Source organism: Syngnathus scovelli, chromosome 10 (genome assembly GCF_024217435.2).
Source record: "Syngnathus scovelli strain Florida chromosome 10, RoL_Ssco_1.2, whole genome shotgun sequence".
Classification (NCBI taxonomy): Eukaryota; Metazoa; Chordata; class Actinopteri; order Syngnathiformes; family Syngnathidae; genus Syngnathus; species Syngnathus scovelli.
Window position 1 is genome coordinate 3,755,707 of NC_090856.1, and position 18,507 is coordinate 3,774,213.

At 43.1% G+C, this 18,507-nt stretch overlaps 3 protein-coding genes across 7 annotated transcripts in view; 2 read left to right on the forward strand and 1 right to left on the reverse strand.

The window, feature by feature from the left end:
- The window catches only part of LOC125976224 (flavin-containing monooxygenase 5), a 50,417-nt gene that overhangs the window by 30,589 nt on the left and 1,321 nt on the right, over positions 1 to 18,507 (reverse strand). For all 4 annotated transcript variants that reach the window (XM_068652175.1, XM_068652176.1, XM_049732246.2 and 1 more), the window contains exons 2-3: positions 15,686 to 15,763; positions 10,549 to 10,631 (exon numbers count right to left, since the gene is read on the reverse strand). The gene's annotated coding sequence lies outside the window, so the exon portion shown is untranslated. The remainder of the gene's footprint in view (positions 1 to 10,548; positions 10,632 to 15,685; positions 15,764 to 18,507) is intronic.
- On the forward strand, positions 12,034 to 13,891 carry jun (Jun proto-oncogene, AP-1 transcription factor subunit). The gene has a single exon (XM_049732252.2). The coding sequence runs from the start codon at positions 12,339 to 12,341 to the stop codon at positions 13,296 to 13,298; it is 960 nt and encodes a 319-aa protein (XP_049588209.1). The 5' UTR covers positions 12,034 to 12,338; the 3' UTR covers positions 13,299 to 13,891.
- On the forward strand, positions 15,234 to 16,751 carry si:dkey-86e18.1 (uncharacterized protein LOC557342 homolog). 2 transcript variants are annotated; one of them, XM_049732256.2, is made up of 5 exons: positions 15,241 to 15,401; positions 15,497 to 15,537; positions 15,603 to 15,677; positions 15,742 to 15,931; positions 16,213 to 16,751. In XM_049732256.2, exons 1-5 carry the CDS (start codon positions 15,335 to 15,337, stop codon positions 16,563 to 16,565), a joined length of 726 nt encoding a protein of 241 aa, XP_049588213.1. In that variant the 5' UTR covers positions 15,241 to 15,334; the 3' UTR covers positions 16,566 to 16,751. The 2 variants fall into 2 exon arrangements, with proteins under 2 accessions (XP_049588214.1, XP_049588213.1); XM_049732257.2 differs by lacking the exon at positions 15,603 to 15,677 and having other exon boundaries at positions 15,234 to 15,401.

Genomic DNA, 18,507 nt, shown 5'->3' on the forward strand with positions numbered 1-18,507 from the left:
TCATTTTATAATTCTTTTTTTTTAATATAACCGCATCCCCGCCCGTGGCTGTTCCCGTCATCTCGCGGGCGATCTCACGTCGGTGCCAGCTAATTATTTGCCGCGGGGATTATTTATCGCAGGCTGACTGACAAGTTGAGAAGAGGTGAGAGACTTCCCGATAGCAGTGAAACATTTGGCGTGAGCCTTGTGTGTACTTGTTCTGTCAGGTTTTGATAATAGTAATAATTAACAATATTATGAATATATTTTTGAATTAAAGGTTAGGTTCTGTAACAGGTGGATTTATTTCTAAAATAGCCCCAAAATTTTCATTTTATGTGGCCGGTGAAGACAAATTGTGCATCAAATTCGTGTGTCATTACTAGAATTGCAAATTGTGTTCACTTTTAATATCTTTTTTTTTTTTAAATATTTGACCAGTTTTTACTAGTCTGATTTGAAAACGAGTTATTTGTCAGTTTGTTTTGAAGCTTTTACTGTATATAATATGAGGTGCTCATACATTTATTTGGGTATTTCGGCCCTCCGAAAGAAGCTAGGACTACAATGCGGCCCGCGAAAAAAAAGTTTGACACCCCTGCACTACATGTTCCTTGGCCTTCCACTTTCCAAAGACACACACACACACACATAAACTGGCGTGTGCACAAAGCTCAATATTGTTCGCCATATTTGCACGCACGCAGCCATCTGTGTCAAAGCCGCAAAAAGGCTAATAACATGCTAGCTCGCCCTTGACAAAACAAAAAATCATGCAAGTACATGGAAGCCAGTGAGGAGAACTTGCAAGGAAGATTGGGAATAAATATCTTTGTCTTCTATTGCAACATGATGTGTTCAAATGAATTTACATGTGTGCGACTTTTGAGTACTCGCTCGCTCTCTCACACATGGATGTGGTTAATATCCAGGTGGAGCGTGTGTTCCAAAGTTCTAGTTCAAAATAAAAATCTGCTCCATGTCCCTTTTTGACCTGACACACACACATGCGCCCGCACACACACACACGCACACACACTGACACACTTTAGCCCTGTAGGCAGTGATATGAGAGCCAGTTGGTGTTTTTGCAGCACTTAGCGGGCCCGTATTCCCTTACCACAACAACATCCAATCACCTGCCAGCTCGTGACCTCTGAACCCTGTCACATAGTCAAAAAGGGGAGTCGGCGGTCTTCAAGGGGGACTGTGGCGCATACCAGTGAGGGGGGGGTCGAGGGTCTTAACTTGTCTTTACTTTTGTAAATAAAGAAATCGTTCATACTAATAACCGTATCAGATTTTTTTTTTTTTTTTATCCCTCCCTTGCAACAGCTGTAAAACAATAGCGGCATTTTTATTTTAATAGCCGACAAGTCAAGGGTGCAAATATTCACGCGAGCTCAGAAACAAACTGGTTTACCAGGTTACTGGTTAACCACATGGGTGGTTAAGGATTACTTAGTCGGTGAGAACATTAAACAGCATCAGATGATCGCTTGAGTGTGTGTGTGTGTGTGTGTGTGTGTGTGTGTGTGCAAAATAATCATGACTCAGCACTTTGGAGGGATCACAAGCACTAAGTGAAGCAAATTAAATAAGTGTGTGTGTGTGTGTCCTCTCTGGTGTCTTCAAAATAAATAGTGCATGTCAGCAGGCTACAGAAGCCGTTAAGGGTATTAATAGATTAGTTTCAATTTCTGATTTGTTTTTAGGGCTGTGCTATTTCCTAACATTTACTTTGTGAAGATTGTCAACACACAAACAATTCTCTGCATGGACACAGATAGGATTTTGAAAGTGTAGCCACGATTCAGTGGGATGTTTTATAACCCCGGCCCCCCCACGAGAAAATTTCTAGCTCAGGCCCTGCGTCGAGTCTTTCTTTTCGTCACACCAAAGTGGATAAGCACTGACAGATTATGTCAAGTGAAAACGATGGACAGGGCGAGTCGGGCTTATTACCACTTCAAAAAAATAGAAAAAAAATAAATTATAAAATGAATCAAAATTCAATTAATTATATGTATTATTTATGGAATTCTTTGTACATAAATAATAAATTTTAAATTAATTAATACTGGTGTCATTATTTCCTACCCCCAAAGAATATACAGATTTATTTTGACATTTTTTTATTGTCATATAAATATCGTAACATTAAATAGAAATATTGTGTGGGGAATATTAAAAAAAAATTATATACAGTATATTACTAAAAAGGGAAGTGAAATCAAGTCAACGTCTTATTGTGGCTACTGGTTTGTTTCGCGTACATAGAACCCACACCAAAGCGGACAAAGCGAGCAGGTGTTATTTATACGCTGGCTGGTATGCACGTTTGTCACTCCGCGTACTCTTGTCAGCGTGCCAAGCCAGAACAAGTCAGGTGAGCTGAAGGAAAAATTTATGAACGAGCTGCTTGTAACAACCAGTTTGCTACTGTCGATATTACAGCAATTACCCGCAGGCTACGTGCTAAAATAGAAGTTCTGCGGCAAGGCAACGTACGGTTCGGGCGTTTGCGGAACTGGGGCTGAAACGAGACCGACGGCCTTTTGTTTTCGGTTAAGACGTCGAACGATAGCGGCTAGATTGAAGCCGCTTTGATAATTGCAAACTGGTTTAGAGGAGAAAACCAGTGCTCAATATGTTCCACAGCAGATGGCATTGATTTCATTTCTTGATAGGATGCTCGAATCAAGATGTTCTGGCTCTAGGCAGTTCCATGTTTTTCTCTCCAGAGTTAAATTTGGATTTATTAACAATTTAACGATGGGCTCGATTTACTTCACGTAATTTATTTGAACTTTCCATCTAATAACACTGAACGAGACAGAGACTTGGACTAAGCGGACCCCTCTGTGAGAAAGCGGTCTTAATTTTAATTAAAACCCGAGGGAGGTTCTTGTGTCACCCTGACGTCTGCTGGACTTGAAACAAAGCAGAGCACTCGACATGTTGTAATACGTCTTGACAAACTGCGGGGGGGGGGCTACACGAGGGAACGGGAATTGATGGTCAGTGAACAAAAATGGCCGTGGAGTCAACTCTACAAGAAGAACACAAACTAGCTTATTGCCACCTGCAGAAGAAACCAATTCTCCAAAGTCCATGTCAGCGGCCTGATCTCAACCCAATAGAGTACATTTGCCGTTTTTCAAATATACTTTGGGTAGCAGTGCTGCATGTGTGAACCATCAGAGGAAACAGCTGCGTGGCGACGGCAAGCGTCGGAAGAGGCGGGACCGGCGAGATAACCCGGGACCTCTCAGACAGGAAGCTTAGCGAGGAGCCTCAGGAAGTGGAGCTCCGGGCCCCGAAGTGCAAAAGCATACGTATAAAAATAAACAGTGCTCAGGTGCACAAACACAATGACATGGCGGCTGCCATTTTTTTTTTTTTATGAGCCCGACAGTCGCATGATAGCGTGCGGCGTGTTCAGACGGCATCCATCAATCAGTCAACGTTGGCTCTGGATTGCATCCCAAAACGCCGGAGTGAATCTCTATAAAAACTCAACCCGAGGCTGGAGGAGGAGAACCTGGAAGCGTGCCTCCTTTTAGAAACAGAAAAGGAAGCAGCCCGACTACTTTTATATGCCTTCCTACTCGGCTTAAATAAAAGTACATTCACACAGCAAGTGAGTGAGCAAGAGGTGACCTAGCTACCTTCTTAGCTCCTCATCAACAACCTACCACAACTTTATTCTTTGTCCATTTTCAGTCCTCTGGCGTCGGGCATAGCGCAAATGTCAACAAGCATGTGTCTCAAATGTGGCACCCGAACACTAAATTTCGCTGCGACGCTCTATTGTCAAAACAAGTTAGCCTCCAGGCTAGCGACGCATTCCTATAGCCCTCTGAGTCGAGTCCGTAAATTGCGATTGAGGGATGCGTACGTGTCCTGTCAACGCCAGAGATTGTTGTCGCTACAAATCAACCAGAAATAAGCAGCTTGCGCACACTTGAAAAAGCAAAACCCACGACCGTGTCATCTCTTAGCTTATCTGGTCACGCTAAGCTACATTCGATGTCAAACTATGTAGTAACAAACCAAGGTTACTAAAAACATTGGAAAAGCACATTTATATTTATTTTGCAATTAAAACACGACTTTTTATTCAATGTAAAACCTCAACGGAGTAATGCGACTTTTCCATTTTAGCCCTCTGGTGCGGCAAATTCAAAATGGCCGCCTGTACATAATAAATAAGCTACCTTTCACATGCAATACAACCAGCGCAAGGTGGCGGGTGAACGAGGCCCAGCTGTGTTAGCGTTGGTGTCTGAGCCCCGGCCGGCCGTCAAAAAGCTGGCAAAGTGACACGCGTATATGCACAATGGTTAATTACTGCCAGTTAGCCCGCTCATTTATGGCTATTAGCTTGAAACGACTTCCTCCGCTGCCTGGTGGGATACGCGTCAAGCTGAAAATGCCCTTTTGAGTTTTCTCGCACAATTTAGCATTTCAAGTCAGCGTCTAAATGGCTGCCATTTATTGGCAACACCTGCAGCATTTGACAGTTGAGGTGTTTATTACTGACGCGGGCGGCCACGCCCCGTAGAATAAAAGCTTCCATTTAAATACGATAAATAATTCACCGCTCCGGGTTGGGTCAGCCAAACAACACTGAGGAGTTGATTATTTTTAAGAACTTATTTGTCACGTTTAAAAAATATATATTTTTTAATTATGGCTTTGAGATTAAAATAATCTATATCAGTCCAGCCTTAGTTTTAGAAAATATTTTTCTCCTATTAAAAAAATATTACAAAATAATTGTATTTTACGAAGCTGGAACGACTTAACGGCGTTTCAATTTATTACAACGGTGATCTTTTTAAAAGTTTACGACCGTCATGGAATGAATTGAATTCATAGGTCAAGGTACGGTGGTATGTTTAAAGACCCCCCCCCCCCCCCCCGACTTGATTTAACCATCTTTTCTCCAGCTGCTTGTGAGGCGAGTCGTCAAAGTGTTGCTCAAGGACGCCCCCGTATAGAAGGGCACAATCCGGATCTAATGTGATCTCCAGGGTGGGCCGCCTCATCACATTGTTTGGTCTCGGCCGAGGGTCCCGCTGGGGACTCTGCACGCTTGCGTACAAACATGTCTGGACCTTCGATGGCCCAACTGCCAAAACACACAGAGTCATCTCACGAGCTGCTCTGGGTTTTGTCAAACATGCACGCACACACACACACACGAGGGTTATACAAATACACACACATGGATGCAGGCAGCTAATGCATGTGCACACACGAGACTGTGATAAGAGTTGGAGCCCTTAACCTTAACCAGTGCACTCAATCACTTGCTTTGTGTGTGTGTGTGTGTGTGTGTGTGTGTGCGAGTTTCGACTGAGCTTTTTTTCTTTTCCTCTCCATCAAACCAGTCCAACTGCACAAATATCTACACACACGGGCAGAAAAGTGATTTGTGAAAATAACTTCTCACGGCCGCAGCGCCCCGAGCAAATACTGATTAATGATTGGTCCAGAGGGCGGAAGAAGCACATTCCGGGTAAACTTGCGAGACTCCGACCTGGACTGGATTTGAGAACCCTAAACCTGACATTGAAACACGAAACCCTGACTTTAGGAAAAAAACAACAACCGAAAACCAAAGTTGAAAGCCTAACCGGGCCTTGAGAACATCATTTGAACTCGTGAGCCTGACTTGAAACAACTTTGAAATTTGAAACCTGACTTGTAAACATCATTTGAAACCTCAACACTAAGTGGAAACCGAAAATCCTGACCTTGACTTGAAACGCTAACCTGAAACTTACGTAATTGAACCCTAATTTGAAACCCTGATGCAAAACTTGCTTTTAATTGCCATGTTTGCGCCCCTCCCTCGACTGTTGCTCAATGTCGGGAGAAGGGCGTGGTCTGGAGTTTTGTTGGGTCTCCAAGCAGACATTGTTGTGGAAATTTGACGGATCAACGCTGCAAAGTATCTGTGGTCACCTCTTCGGCGAACTCTTATGTGTTCCAGAATGATTTGAAAGCTTATTTTATAGCGCAAGGTGTGCTAAGAAGTAAAGCCTTGGATAAATCGACTTCCAAGTGCAGATAAAAGTGGAAATAAAACAAACAGACACTTCAAGTTCATTCACTAGCAGAGGACAAAGAGCGCTTCTATCCCGAGGAGATGAGAGATGGTGAAGGAGGGAGATGGACAGAGGGAAGGGGGGAGGTGTAGATAAATGGTGGAGGAGAAGGAGGAGGTCCACAAAAAAAAAAAATAATAATCGACTGACAGTGGAACTTTGCCAAACTAGCAGATGCTGGAATGTTGGCGTAAGGTGCCACATGAAGCTGGAAGTATTTGTTAGCGCGTCGCCACGGCAACAGGACAATCCGATCCTTTCTCAGTCCGAGCCAGAACGCGAAGAGCGCACGCGGCTTCGGGTTATGACAGGAATGTGCGGACAATTAATAAGGCCTGCGAGGAAAAAGAAACAAACATGTGCCCACGTGCGCACAAACACACACTCACACACACAAACGCACTCTCAGCTATGTGAGTGAGTGAGTGAGTGAGTGAGTGAGTGAGTGAGTGAGTGAGTGAGTGAGTGAGTGAGCTAGTTAGCTAGCTAGTTAGTTAGCTAGCTAGTTAGTTAGCTGGTTAGTTAGTTAGGGTTAGGGTTAGCGGTTAGTTAGTTAGTTAGTTAGTTAGTTAGTTAGTTAGTTAGTTAGTTAGTTGGTTAGTTGGTTGGTTGGTTGGTTGGTTGGTTGGTTGGTTAGTTGGTTGGTTAGTTGGTTGGTTAGTTGGTTGGTTAGTTGGTTGGTTAGTTGGTTGGTTAGTTGGTTGGTTGGTTGGTTGGTTGGTTGGTTGGTTGGTTAGTTGGATGGTTGGTTGGTTGGTTGGTTGGGTAGTTAGTCGGTTAGTTGGTCAGTTAGTTGGTCAGTTAGTTGGTCAGTTAGTTGGTCAGTTAGTTGGTCAGTTAGTTGGTCAGTCAGTCAGTCAGTCAGTCAGTTACCAATAATGATTTGAAACCCAACCCAGACTAGAAACCCTACTTTGAAACCCTAACTTGAACTACTTTTGTCTGGAAGTGTGTACCCGGTCAAAGACAAAGTCAAGAGACGCTGACTAATTACTAGTACCATCCAGACACATCGCGGCCTTTTGCCCCATGGTAAAAAAAAACTGACTGATTTACGGTCACCTTCACCCGCTTTCACTGCGCCCGTCAATGTGACCGTGAGAAGGACGCCTCGGAGATAGACGACACGTTTGAATTGCAAAATCTTGGAGTGCAAACAACAGCGAAGGATGTCTGACACACTTCCTCTTGCTCACCCAGCGGAAAAAAATAAATGTGTGATTGCTCACCGTGCTTTGTCGCAACCTTGCCGAGTTTGTGTTCATTGTGGTCCCGGGCAGACCATCTGCATGCAACGCCCCCCACCAACCACTCACTGTATCGATCTGAGATCGGCTTTCATGGCCTTCTCAGAGGGGGTAGGGCGCTGAGGACCACGATGTGCCCATACAAGTGTAAGTAAGAAAGCAAGACTTGCTTGTCTAATGTTTCATAGGCCACCATCCTATTTGTAACCCTCATAAATCCAATAAGGGCTGATCTTAAAGTGGCACTGTCATAAATTGAGCCTAAAAAAAAAAAGATTCCAAATCCTTTTGATCCACTGGTTCACCATTATTTTTTTAACCCTTGGGGTTTGTATCTCAAATCATTGTCCCCCATTCAAATGAATGGAAATGCTATTAATTGATCCCAACTTCCCCCCCAAAAAATAACATCAGGCAAAAAACAGATTGTGTAATTACGCTACATCCTGTAGTTTCTCTCCTTGAGTCCATTTGAGACTTTTGAACAACCTCCAACTCTTCCTAGCTTGATTGTGCGCTCCTCACCCTCCTTCTCCAGCCTGGCTTTGACTTCTTGATTGCCTCTGAAAGGCCATGTTGGAATAACCAGCAAGTCCAAACACATGCTGACAAGCTGCCAGCCACACTTTTTTGCACACACAAAACAACACAAACATACACGTATGCCCCCCCCCAACAAAGTGTGCTAAAACAAAAACACACATTGCATGAGCGAGGTTGGGGGGGGGGGGGGGGGGGGGGTCCCCCTCTCGCTTTGCAGAGGTAAATGGAGTGGAACAGGTTAGCATTGCTGCCATACACTGTCCCACCTGTACAAACAGCGCTTGCTTTCACACACTTACACACACACACACAGAGAAAAAAGCTCTCCATCTGGAGCGAGGCACCGGCGGGTTTTAATAGCTATCGATCATTCTCCCCGGTGACACACTCACACTCGCCGCCCTGTTACTGCCAGCTGAGGACTCACATGCACAACTACACACACACACGCGTGTTCATATGCGCGGCTCACTGCCTTTGTTTTTTTATTTCATTTACATAATCAGGCCCAGATGCACTCTGCCGGATTAAATGACACTGGGACAACAACTATATTAAAAACATCTTATTCCCTCGACGGAAAAAAATGTCTTGTGTTACCTGTCGTCATGAAAATAATCATTGTGATGAAGAGGAATGCACTAATGACACTTTTTTTTTTTTTTTAATAATTGAATAGTTATTTTAAAGCTAAAAACAGAAGGGGGGGGTGTTAAGCAGAACCCAATGATGTCACGACCTGAGTGAGTTATAACGCGCTGAAAGGCTCGGCAGCCAATCGATATTCCGACGTGATTCTGGCCAGTAAATCCTCGATTTTGATTAGTCTGGGTAGTTAGCGACAATTAATCGCCAACACCAATAAAGTCTTTCGAGCTTTGACGTTTTATGGGACTAATTAATTAAAAAGAAGGAAGGGACCTCGATGAGCACGGAGAGCTTGTTGCTCTCTCACGGTGAAGGACGGAACAATAAGACATTGCTCTTCCTCGTGTGTGTGTGTGTGTGTCTGTGTGTGTGTGTCTGTGTGTGTGTAGTGCATTTTATAATCAAACACAATGATTCCCGACTTTGGGCCATCACAGTAAATCTAGGAGGCAACCAGGGACATTTGTCATGTAGCCCTGCCTCAGCTTTTTCATTATAAAATGGCTGCAACCATCTTTTTATAACGTGTGTGTGCGTGTTTTAAAATTCAAGAAAAGTCTGTAGGGCAGACAATGTGATGCAGGGAACAAAGAGGACAAACTGAACGGAAGGTCGAAGTCAGGGTTTCAAAAATCGGGTTTAGGGTTTTGAATTAGGTTTTAAATTCAGAGGTTTCAAGCATTTGGGTTGCGAGTTTTTAAAATCTTATAAGTTGGGTTTCAAAGTAGGGTATTAAAGTCAGGGTTAGGGTTTTAAAATATGGTTTCAAGTCAAGTAAACTGAAGAGTTTCACTGACTTTTCTGGGGATTTTTTTCTTTTTAATTTCCAAGATGAAACTCCCACACTTATAACCGCCCGCCCGCCCCCCCAACACCTCGCCACCCCCGTTTTCCAAGCGCTGTGTTCCTGCTCAGCTGCATCCTGACCCGAGTGGACTCGCTCTGCAGCTTTTCCTCCCATCGTGCCTCTCTCGCTCAACTCACTTTTTCATCCTGACCCTCCCTCCCTCGCTCGCCCCTTCCCTGCACTCTCCTTGCCTCCCTCCATCCTCATGATGACTTTCCCCTCTGTATTGTCCTTCGCGCACCCCCCCCCCCTCCCCACACACACACTTTGTCTTTCACTTATCTCTCCCCTGCCTTTTTTTTCCTCCCTCGTTCCTCTCCCTCTCATCTTACTCCTATCAGTGGCTGTCAGGGCGGCCGGATTTCCCCCGTGATGGAAACAGGCTGTGGGCCGGCTCGTATTGTTTTTAAAAAAGTTCTCGCCGCCGAAATCTCAGATGCTGGTTGCTTTCTCTCACCGTGTGTGTGTATGTGTGTCGCCATGGTGACAGGATGAACCGGTGAACCATAGAAAGGAGCAATATGTCCTTAAAATAAAATCTCAATAGCAGAAGTTGTTTAATATCTCTTTAAAGCATTTGCACTTTCAAATGCGGTTAACCTATTTTTGCACTTACTATATATATAACAGGCTCCCCGAAAAGAAAAAAAGTAGTGTCGGAGTCCCCCGAGCTAATTTTACCCATGCACGTCCATGCCGTAAAAAAATATATTTGGCATAGTACCATGTGGTAACTGTAACTTTAAACATGGCGGCCATTGGGAGGGATGAACCGCATACTGAAGCGTTTAAGACCTCGCGGCATTAAACGCCGCTTGACGACATTGCAATGTGAATCGGGGAACAAAAAAGAGGAAGGTAGTTCAAATGAGATCATATAAGAAGTCTGAAATGACATCATAGCTCGTTTGCTTGACGCGAATGTGGGCCACCGCATGACGACATCATTCCCTCATAAGCATTTCATATGCAAAAAAAAAAAATAAGTCATGAATAGATGAATGAGGAGAAGTAGGGATTAATATTTAAGAATATGCCACTAGAACAAAGAGCGGAAAAAGTCTTGGTGGGAGTAAGTCACATTGTCAACTCAAATATTGAAGCTTAGTTGAGGCTTAGCTAAATTGAGGCTTAGCTAAATTGAGATGTTAGCATAGCTTACCTGTCTGCGAGGTTTCAGGTGACGGATGAAGTTACAGTCTCCTATTTGAGTTGCACACCAAGCACGTTCCCATTTTCTTTTTTCTGATTTCAGCAAACAAAGAAAGACAAAAAGAAATATGAAAATGTAGATGATCAAATTTAAACAGGCAAGTAAAGTCTCATGGTGCTAATTCAGTCAAGCGGTTTCAAATGTTTAGCCTAGCAAGTCTTGAAATTAGCACCTTAAATACGACTAAAGTCAAGTCATGTAATATTTCCCTGACAAGACGATGAAACAAAACCAAGCCATTAGATCAGACTATACCCGACTTTATTGATTGCCACACTGTGACATTGTACAGCAGCGTGTAAAGACCGCCATTAAAAAAAAAAAAAAAAAAAAAAAATCAGACGGCGGTGCTGTTTTTTTTTTTTTTTTACGACCCGGTTCATCCTCCTTTTGGTGCCTCCCTGAGCCAGCCAGCGCCAGGGGACTGATTTACTCATCAAGCAAGGTGGTGGGGGAGGACATATTTAGATACGACGGGCTGAAGATAGTGACCGGTAAGATGACCCAGACAGATGGAGTGGACGAGTTAACCTTCCGCCATTAAACCAGCGCTGATTTCTGACAAAGGGCCAGGGGGACAATGGACTGCACTATACTAATTACACACTCTGACACGGATAATAGAAAATGTACTTGCACTTTACGGGCAGGGGCATATATCTGGGACTCTATTACTCCTAAACTAAAATGTACGTGGCTCCATGGACTCGACCAGGGCGGAGACTCTTTTCACTACCAGGAGTGATAATAAATCTGTGAAAAAAAATGGAATTTAAAAATCCAATAAATGTTTTTTATTTCTATGTCATGGGCATTGCCCCACTCTGTTCCTTCGGTTTCAAGATATAGACAAAGAAAGTGTTTTATTATTTTTTTCATATTTTGGTTCTTTCTTTTTTGTCTGGTAATTGTGAAAAATGAACGGCGGTTTACAGTACTTTGCAATACCACTTGTCGTTTGGTTGCTTTTATTATTATTATTATTATTATTGGTCACCAGTCAATCGCAGGACGCATTTTATAAATATGACATATTAAAACTGCGCATTACCAAAAAAACGCGTGCATGTTGTTCTTGTCTGTTAGTTTAAACCAAGGAAGCATAGTTTGGGGAAAACACAATTGAAAGAGTGACGAATATTTAAAGTAGACACGAGAGGACAAGCCCACGTCCGCACCGAACGCAGGCTGTCCCGCCACTGACAGTCGAAAGCGGGTAACTAGATATTCAAAAACAATACGTCATCCCACAATGCACCGCGCAGGCGCTCTTCCATGCTATTACCTCATCCCACAATGCACCGCGAGACTCAGAATCTTTGGGGCGGGTGCGGTGTGGGTTGTCTAGGTAACAGGGGGCGGGTCTTCCCCGAGACACGCCCTTCAGCCAATGGGAGAGCCCTATCGTGACATCATGGCTATTTTCGGAGAGGCAGCGGCGGCATAAGGATTGCCTCCACGCTGGAAGAAGATAGAATATATACACGACCGCGCAAGGGGCAACTACTAGCGCACCGAGAAGCTGAGAAAAGTTGGACAAACACTCCTAACGGATTCTTCATTAAAATATTTGAATATACTTCTTAGAAGTTGACTGAAACAACAATACTGTGATTAGTCAGTGTTGATTCGTGTGTGCGTGCTGAGAAACGGATCGCTGGGACTTTTTCTTTCTTTTTTTTTTGGACGTCAGCTGGTTGCCAGGAAGTCGTTTATTTGTATTTTTCGGTTTCACTTCTATGTATACGAAGATGGAAACTACTTTCTACGACGACGGTGCTGGCTACGGATACAGCGGCTCCAAGGCGCTCAAGCACAACATGACGCTGAACCTGTCCGACCCCGTCGGTAGCCTGAAGCCTCACCTACGGGCCAGGGCCGGCGATCTGCTCACTTCCCCGGACGTGGGCTTGTTGAAGCTGGCCTCCCCGGAGCTGGAGCGGCTCATCATTCAGTCGAGCAACGGGCTGATCACCACCACGCCGACCCCGACGCAGTTCTTGTGCCCCAAGAACGTCACCGACGAGCAGGAAGGCTTCGCCGAGGGGTTTGTGCGCGCCCTGGCCGAGCTCCATCACCAACACATGCCCGGCGTGAGCGTCCCTTCGGCGGCGCCAGCGGCGTCCGTCGCCGGGGTGGCTGTGTACAGCGGCACCGTGCGCTCTGACTCGCCGGTTTACGAGGATTTAAACACGTTTCAGCCAGCTATCAGCACCGTGTCATCTCCGAGTTACACTTCCTCCGTCCCGAGTTACACCACCACAGCACTGAGCTACACTTCCACGGCCCCAAGCGCGTCCTTCCCGATTTACCCCCAGCCATCCTCCTCGACCTCTTCCTCCAGCTCCTCCTCCCATCTCCCGATGCTCACCGCGCTCAAGGAAGAGCCGCAAACTGTGCCTGAGATGCCGGGTGAGACGCCTCCGCTGTCCCCCATTGACATGGAGAACCAGGAGCGCATCAAGGCTGAGCGTAAGCGCCAGCGCAACCGCATCGCCGCCTCCAAGTGTCGCAAAAGGAAGTTGGAGCGCATCTCGCGGCTGGAGGATAAAGTGAAGAACCTCAAGTCTCAGAACTCAGAACTGGCGTCCACTGCCAACATACTGCGGGAACAGGTGGCGCAACTCAAGCAAAAGGTGATGAACCACGTCAACAGCGGCTGTCAGCTCATGTTGACGCAGCAACTCCAGACCTTTTGAACCGCCGAGAAGAAGACAAAACTTTTAAGTTGAACCAAAAAAAAAATAATCCTGCACCTAGTTTGGGATAACGTGGCGCCACACCGTCCGGAAGGAACGATGGGCTGTGAAAAAAAAAGTACCCCAGTGCCATGAGGTCAGTCCCAGAGAGGGATGATCTGGTCATGCCGGCGACAAAACAGAATTTTTTTTTCTGTTTGTGTTGTCAAACTGGACAAGACTTCTTTTTCTTGCTTTTCATGGATCAGTGGAGAATACATTCAGTATTAGAGCCGACTTGATATGAACCTGCAATGGACTTGTTTTCTTGCTGCAGCTCATCATCATTATTGGCCCAGCTCCTAAGCATCTGGACACACGTTCTAGGGAGGGGGACACATTGTCTGACTTCTTGAGTTACAACCCAACTTTTTCTTTATTGTAAGAAGTTAGAAAGAATATTCAAGATTAACTTTGTTTAATGAGGTTTCACTCATTGCTATATGTATATAAGATCAACTTGGAGTACTTATGTTTACCATTTGTAATAAGTATCTTTTTTTTAAGTTTGAAAGTCATCAATATTTAAGAAGAAAATAAACTGTCTAAAATGAGTTCATGGTCTCTCCCTGTTTTCTTGGTGTGGGTGTGTCAAAGCAGAACAATAAGGCATGTTGTAACATGTTGCAAGAGCTGCAATATGCACTGTAGTACCTGCTAGTTAAATTCCATTAGTAGAAGTATTGATCTATGGACTAGAGGAGATTTCTCTAAACTGGATTCGACTTCTTTTTCAAATCAGGCTGGGCTACCACGCCTGTAAAATCTAATATTGACAAAAGTGGACTAGCCCTAGGACTGGAATTCCTGCACTGTTTTGCAAATACAGGAAAAAAAACTTCATGGGATGCATGTGAAACTGAAGAATTAGTCATAATTTTCAATTTGAAATAGAAATATAACAGGGAGGATGGGAAACAATTATTAAGACACTAAAAGTTGACCAAAAAAAACACATTCCACTTAATTCGACAATAAAGTTATTGGACTTTGTCGACAGATGTCAAATGTTTGGTTAAACATAGTTAACTCATAAAATGAATGTGTCCTATTAGTGTACAATTATTTATGAACAGTGGCTGAATAAGGCATTTAGTTTATCATGGTGTAAATCAAAGCGCCACTAGAGGGCGACACAGTCCCAGTAAAACAAGTACTCTTGGGGTTATCTTCACATTTTCACGTGATTCTACTAAACAGCAATTTATTACGTTACTTTCCATAGATTTAAATGTGCATCTAACATTTCGTTTGTCAATACAAATACATATATTCAATTTTGTTTGTTCCTAGAATAATAACCACGATTTGTTCCTTTAATCTGGCCCAACATGCATTTACATTATATTTTACAAAGTCCTGTAATATAAGTAATGTGCCAGTTTGCCCCCATTTAAGCATTTTATTTTCTAATCCGGCTGCCTAATTATTATCCTGATCCGATTGCCGAAATGTGGGACCAGATGATATCATTCCGGAAAATGGTGTCCTTGCCTTACCATATAAGGAGAGGGCTCGCTCGGATCATCGACGTCACGCTAAAGAGGGCGTGTTTTACGGAAAGTGACTCCACTCGTGTAATCTCCTCAGGATACGGTAAATCCCGAGTTGTATGTCAAAGCGTGTAAATTGAAAAACATCCAATTTCCCTCCCAAAAGTCAATTATCTTGTTTTTTACAAAGTAAAGGAACAACTGTATTTTACTTAACACATTTTGATTCCATGTCATGATCATGGTTACATTGAATTACACTCAATAATTTCTATAAATGTTATCCACACCTTGTTCCATTACATTTATATTCAATGCCGTTGTATTAATACACAAGTCAGACGTATTAATAATATTATTTTTACGGTCGTAAAACAAAATACGATCATCTTTTCTCACGTTACTACCGCGAGAGCACATCACGTGACGTCCTCATCACGTGACATTGTTTACTTTCGCTTTGTGATTCGATCGAGTTCAGTTTCCCGTCTGTAGCGATTGAAAATGGCTCGAAATGAAGAGAAGCAACAAGGACGTTTAAACAGACTTTGGCTGCAGAAAGAGAGAGAAGGTAACGTAGCTTGTAACGATGTTAAGTTGACATTTAGCCCGTTAGCTTCACCACTGTCTCGTTACTTAGCTGTTCTTATTATTTTGCTATTACAGAGGGTCGACTAAAAGATGTCCAGCAGCGAAGACCCAAGCTGGTAATACATTTTGATTTTGACTTGATCATTATGTTGATGCTGATTTTCAAAATATTGATTCCCAGTGTACACTTAATTCGGTTTCCTCTGTGAAAAAATGGATCCCCAGCATCAAGAAAGACATGGAGTATTACTTGCAGGTACTTACTTGGTGATATTTCCACGGCAAGAATGGCTGTCATGTTGCATGTTTCCCCTTTCCAGCAATCCCAACTTGCACATTATCCTGAGAGGAAGATAAAAGAGTTTCAGCTGAAGATAGAAGCCTTGGAACGGGAGTACAAAAGTTTTTTGACCAAGCTACGAGTACTTGACCCCACCTGCAAGCACAAACCTTGGACCCCCAGGGCTTATTGTAAAAGGAGAGCAGATGTGGAGGAGCCTACGAGCATTGGTAAGTGCAGGCAGTCAAAAAAATTAGGGCCCTAATGTTTATCTCAAAAATTTATTTTAATAATGTGAACTCTCCAGATTTTTCGAGTGATGATAAAGCGGCTCAGATCATCGATTGTTTCTTAAACGGGCGTTTGGCGCCATCTTGTGGCAGTTGTAATAATAAAGCCAGTTCTTTTTCATTTTATGATCTCCATATTGCCAGATTTGAGCTTTTTAGATAAATATTTTATATAACAAACACAAGAAGACATTTTAAGCGTATTTTCCTTCCATTCTCAGCAAAAAAGGCAAAAGTCTCCACCACAGCGTTCAGCCACTCAGAAAACAGTTCGCCAGTTTCCAAGCCGACCACCGAGGTGGTCTCCAGAGACCAAGACCAGCCCCTGAATTTTGACCGCACGCGTCTGGCGATGGTCACCGCGGCGTTCAGAGGAACGTCGGATCAACAGGACATCTCCCAAACGCAGAACCTAGCGAAGGTGCTTCAGCGTTCTTTGCCTAATTTGGGTAACATGGCGGCCGTGAAAGAGGACAGAGGGGGAACTCCTCAGAGGACAGCTGGGAAGTCCTCCCCTGGTCATGCGCTTGGCCTGGACTGTTACTCTTCTTCTGGGGAGGACTCAGACTCGTGATTTTGTTATCTTGTCACATTTTGGACAATTATTATTATTTTTTTTGTGCTTTGTGACCTTGTACAATTCTTTATTTTAAAGATTTTTTAAGAGTCTTGCCGGTGCATGATTGTGTCCAATTTGCATGATTTCCCATGCGCTGTTTTTTTGATCAGCGTTGGAAAAAAAAAATATGTGTCACACTGACTTTCCGTGTCGTTTTCTTGCTAATGCATGACCACAATTCTCTACATTTGCAATGATTCAGTGGCTCCAGTCGAAGCCACTCGACCACTTTGCGCTCGCAGGGGTTGTGAGCGTCTTAACCATAACCTGAGCGTAGCCGTTATGACAACGCAAAAAGAACTTTCGGTAATTGCGCATCAGAGAAACCGCTATTGGTTTAAGAGTTTGTTTTGTGGATGGAAAGGTCGAATGACTTTGATGTCGTTGGTAAAAACTCAAGTTCCGAGCCACGAAAGTTGAAATGTCCAATGAAAAGAGTGTGTGAGAAAACTGCAGGGGGTCCTAGGAAAGCGTGAGAAGAGTTTTCTCCACAATGACGTGTGTAGGAAGTCTTGATTTTTTTTTTTTCTAAGTAGGGCTTTGTCAGCATTCTCACGTTGCTTGCATACGGTGCTGCTTGAACGCTTGTCAGCCTTTCAGAATGCCTCTTTCTTTTTGCAGAACTATGACCTTATGACTTGATCATAAATTGAATATATATATATTCTATATATACACATATATATATATATATATATATATATATATACACACACATATATATACACACATATATATATTCTATATACACATATATATATATATATATATATATATATATATATACAGAAATATACATATATACAATGTTATATACAAATATATATGCATACAGTGCCGTGAAAAAGTTTGTGAACCCTTAGGATTTTACAATATATTTGCACTTTTTTTAAAGAAATGACGGTGACAAGTTTACAAAAGTGTTACAGGATATTGACACAAGGCTAGTTAGCATTGACACAAATCTGCAAAACCCTGTTTTAACAGGAAGCATAAGAAAATAGCAAAAAAATCAAAACACAGGTGTGAATAAGTTTGTGAACCTTTCCACCTATAGAAGTTAAAACTGACTGTGTGACATGTCTTTCAATACTAGATGACTTCGGGTAATTTCATGTGACTTGACAGACCTTAAAGCCACACTTGTTGTATACTCACCTGAATGTACTTGTCATTTAGTAGAGCTATACCTGCGTGGACACAAACATTACAAATCTAGCAATGGGAAGATCTAAAGAGCTGTCTCCAGACCACAGAGGAGCAATAATTGCAGCTCACAAATCTGGAAAAGGTTACAAAACCATAGCCAAAGATCTGCAGCTACATGTTTCAACTGTAAGACAAGTGATTTACAAGTACCAAGAACATGGAGTAACTACTTCACTTCGAAGATCTGGTCGTCCAAGGAAGATAACAGGCAGAGCAGAAAGAGAGATGGTGAGAGAAGTCACTGATAACCCCAGACTTACCTCTAGAGACCTTCAGAAATCTCTCTCAAGCAAAGGAATTGAAGTTCATGACAGCACCATCAGAAAAAGACTGGCTCAGAATAACCTTCATGGAAGGGTAGCAAGGAAGAAGCCATTACTATCAAAAAAGAATATTGCAGCTCGGTTAAAATTTGCTCAAGAGCACATAGGAAAGCCTCAAGAATTTTGGAACAACATTTTATGGACTGATGAATCTAAAATAGAACTTTTTGGCCAAAATCAAAACAGATTTGTTTGGAGACGACCAAACACAGCTTATCAACAAAAGCACCTCATCCCTACTGTAAAACATGGAGGAGGACGAGTACTCGTATGGGGCTGCTTTGCAGCAGCAGGACCAGGGCAACTTACCATCATAGAAGGAATCATGAATTCCGAGGTTTACCAAAATATTCTGGAAGAAAACG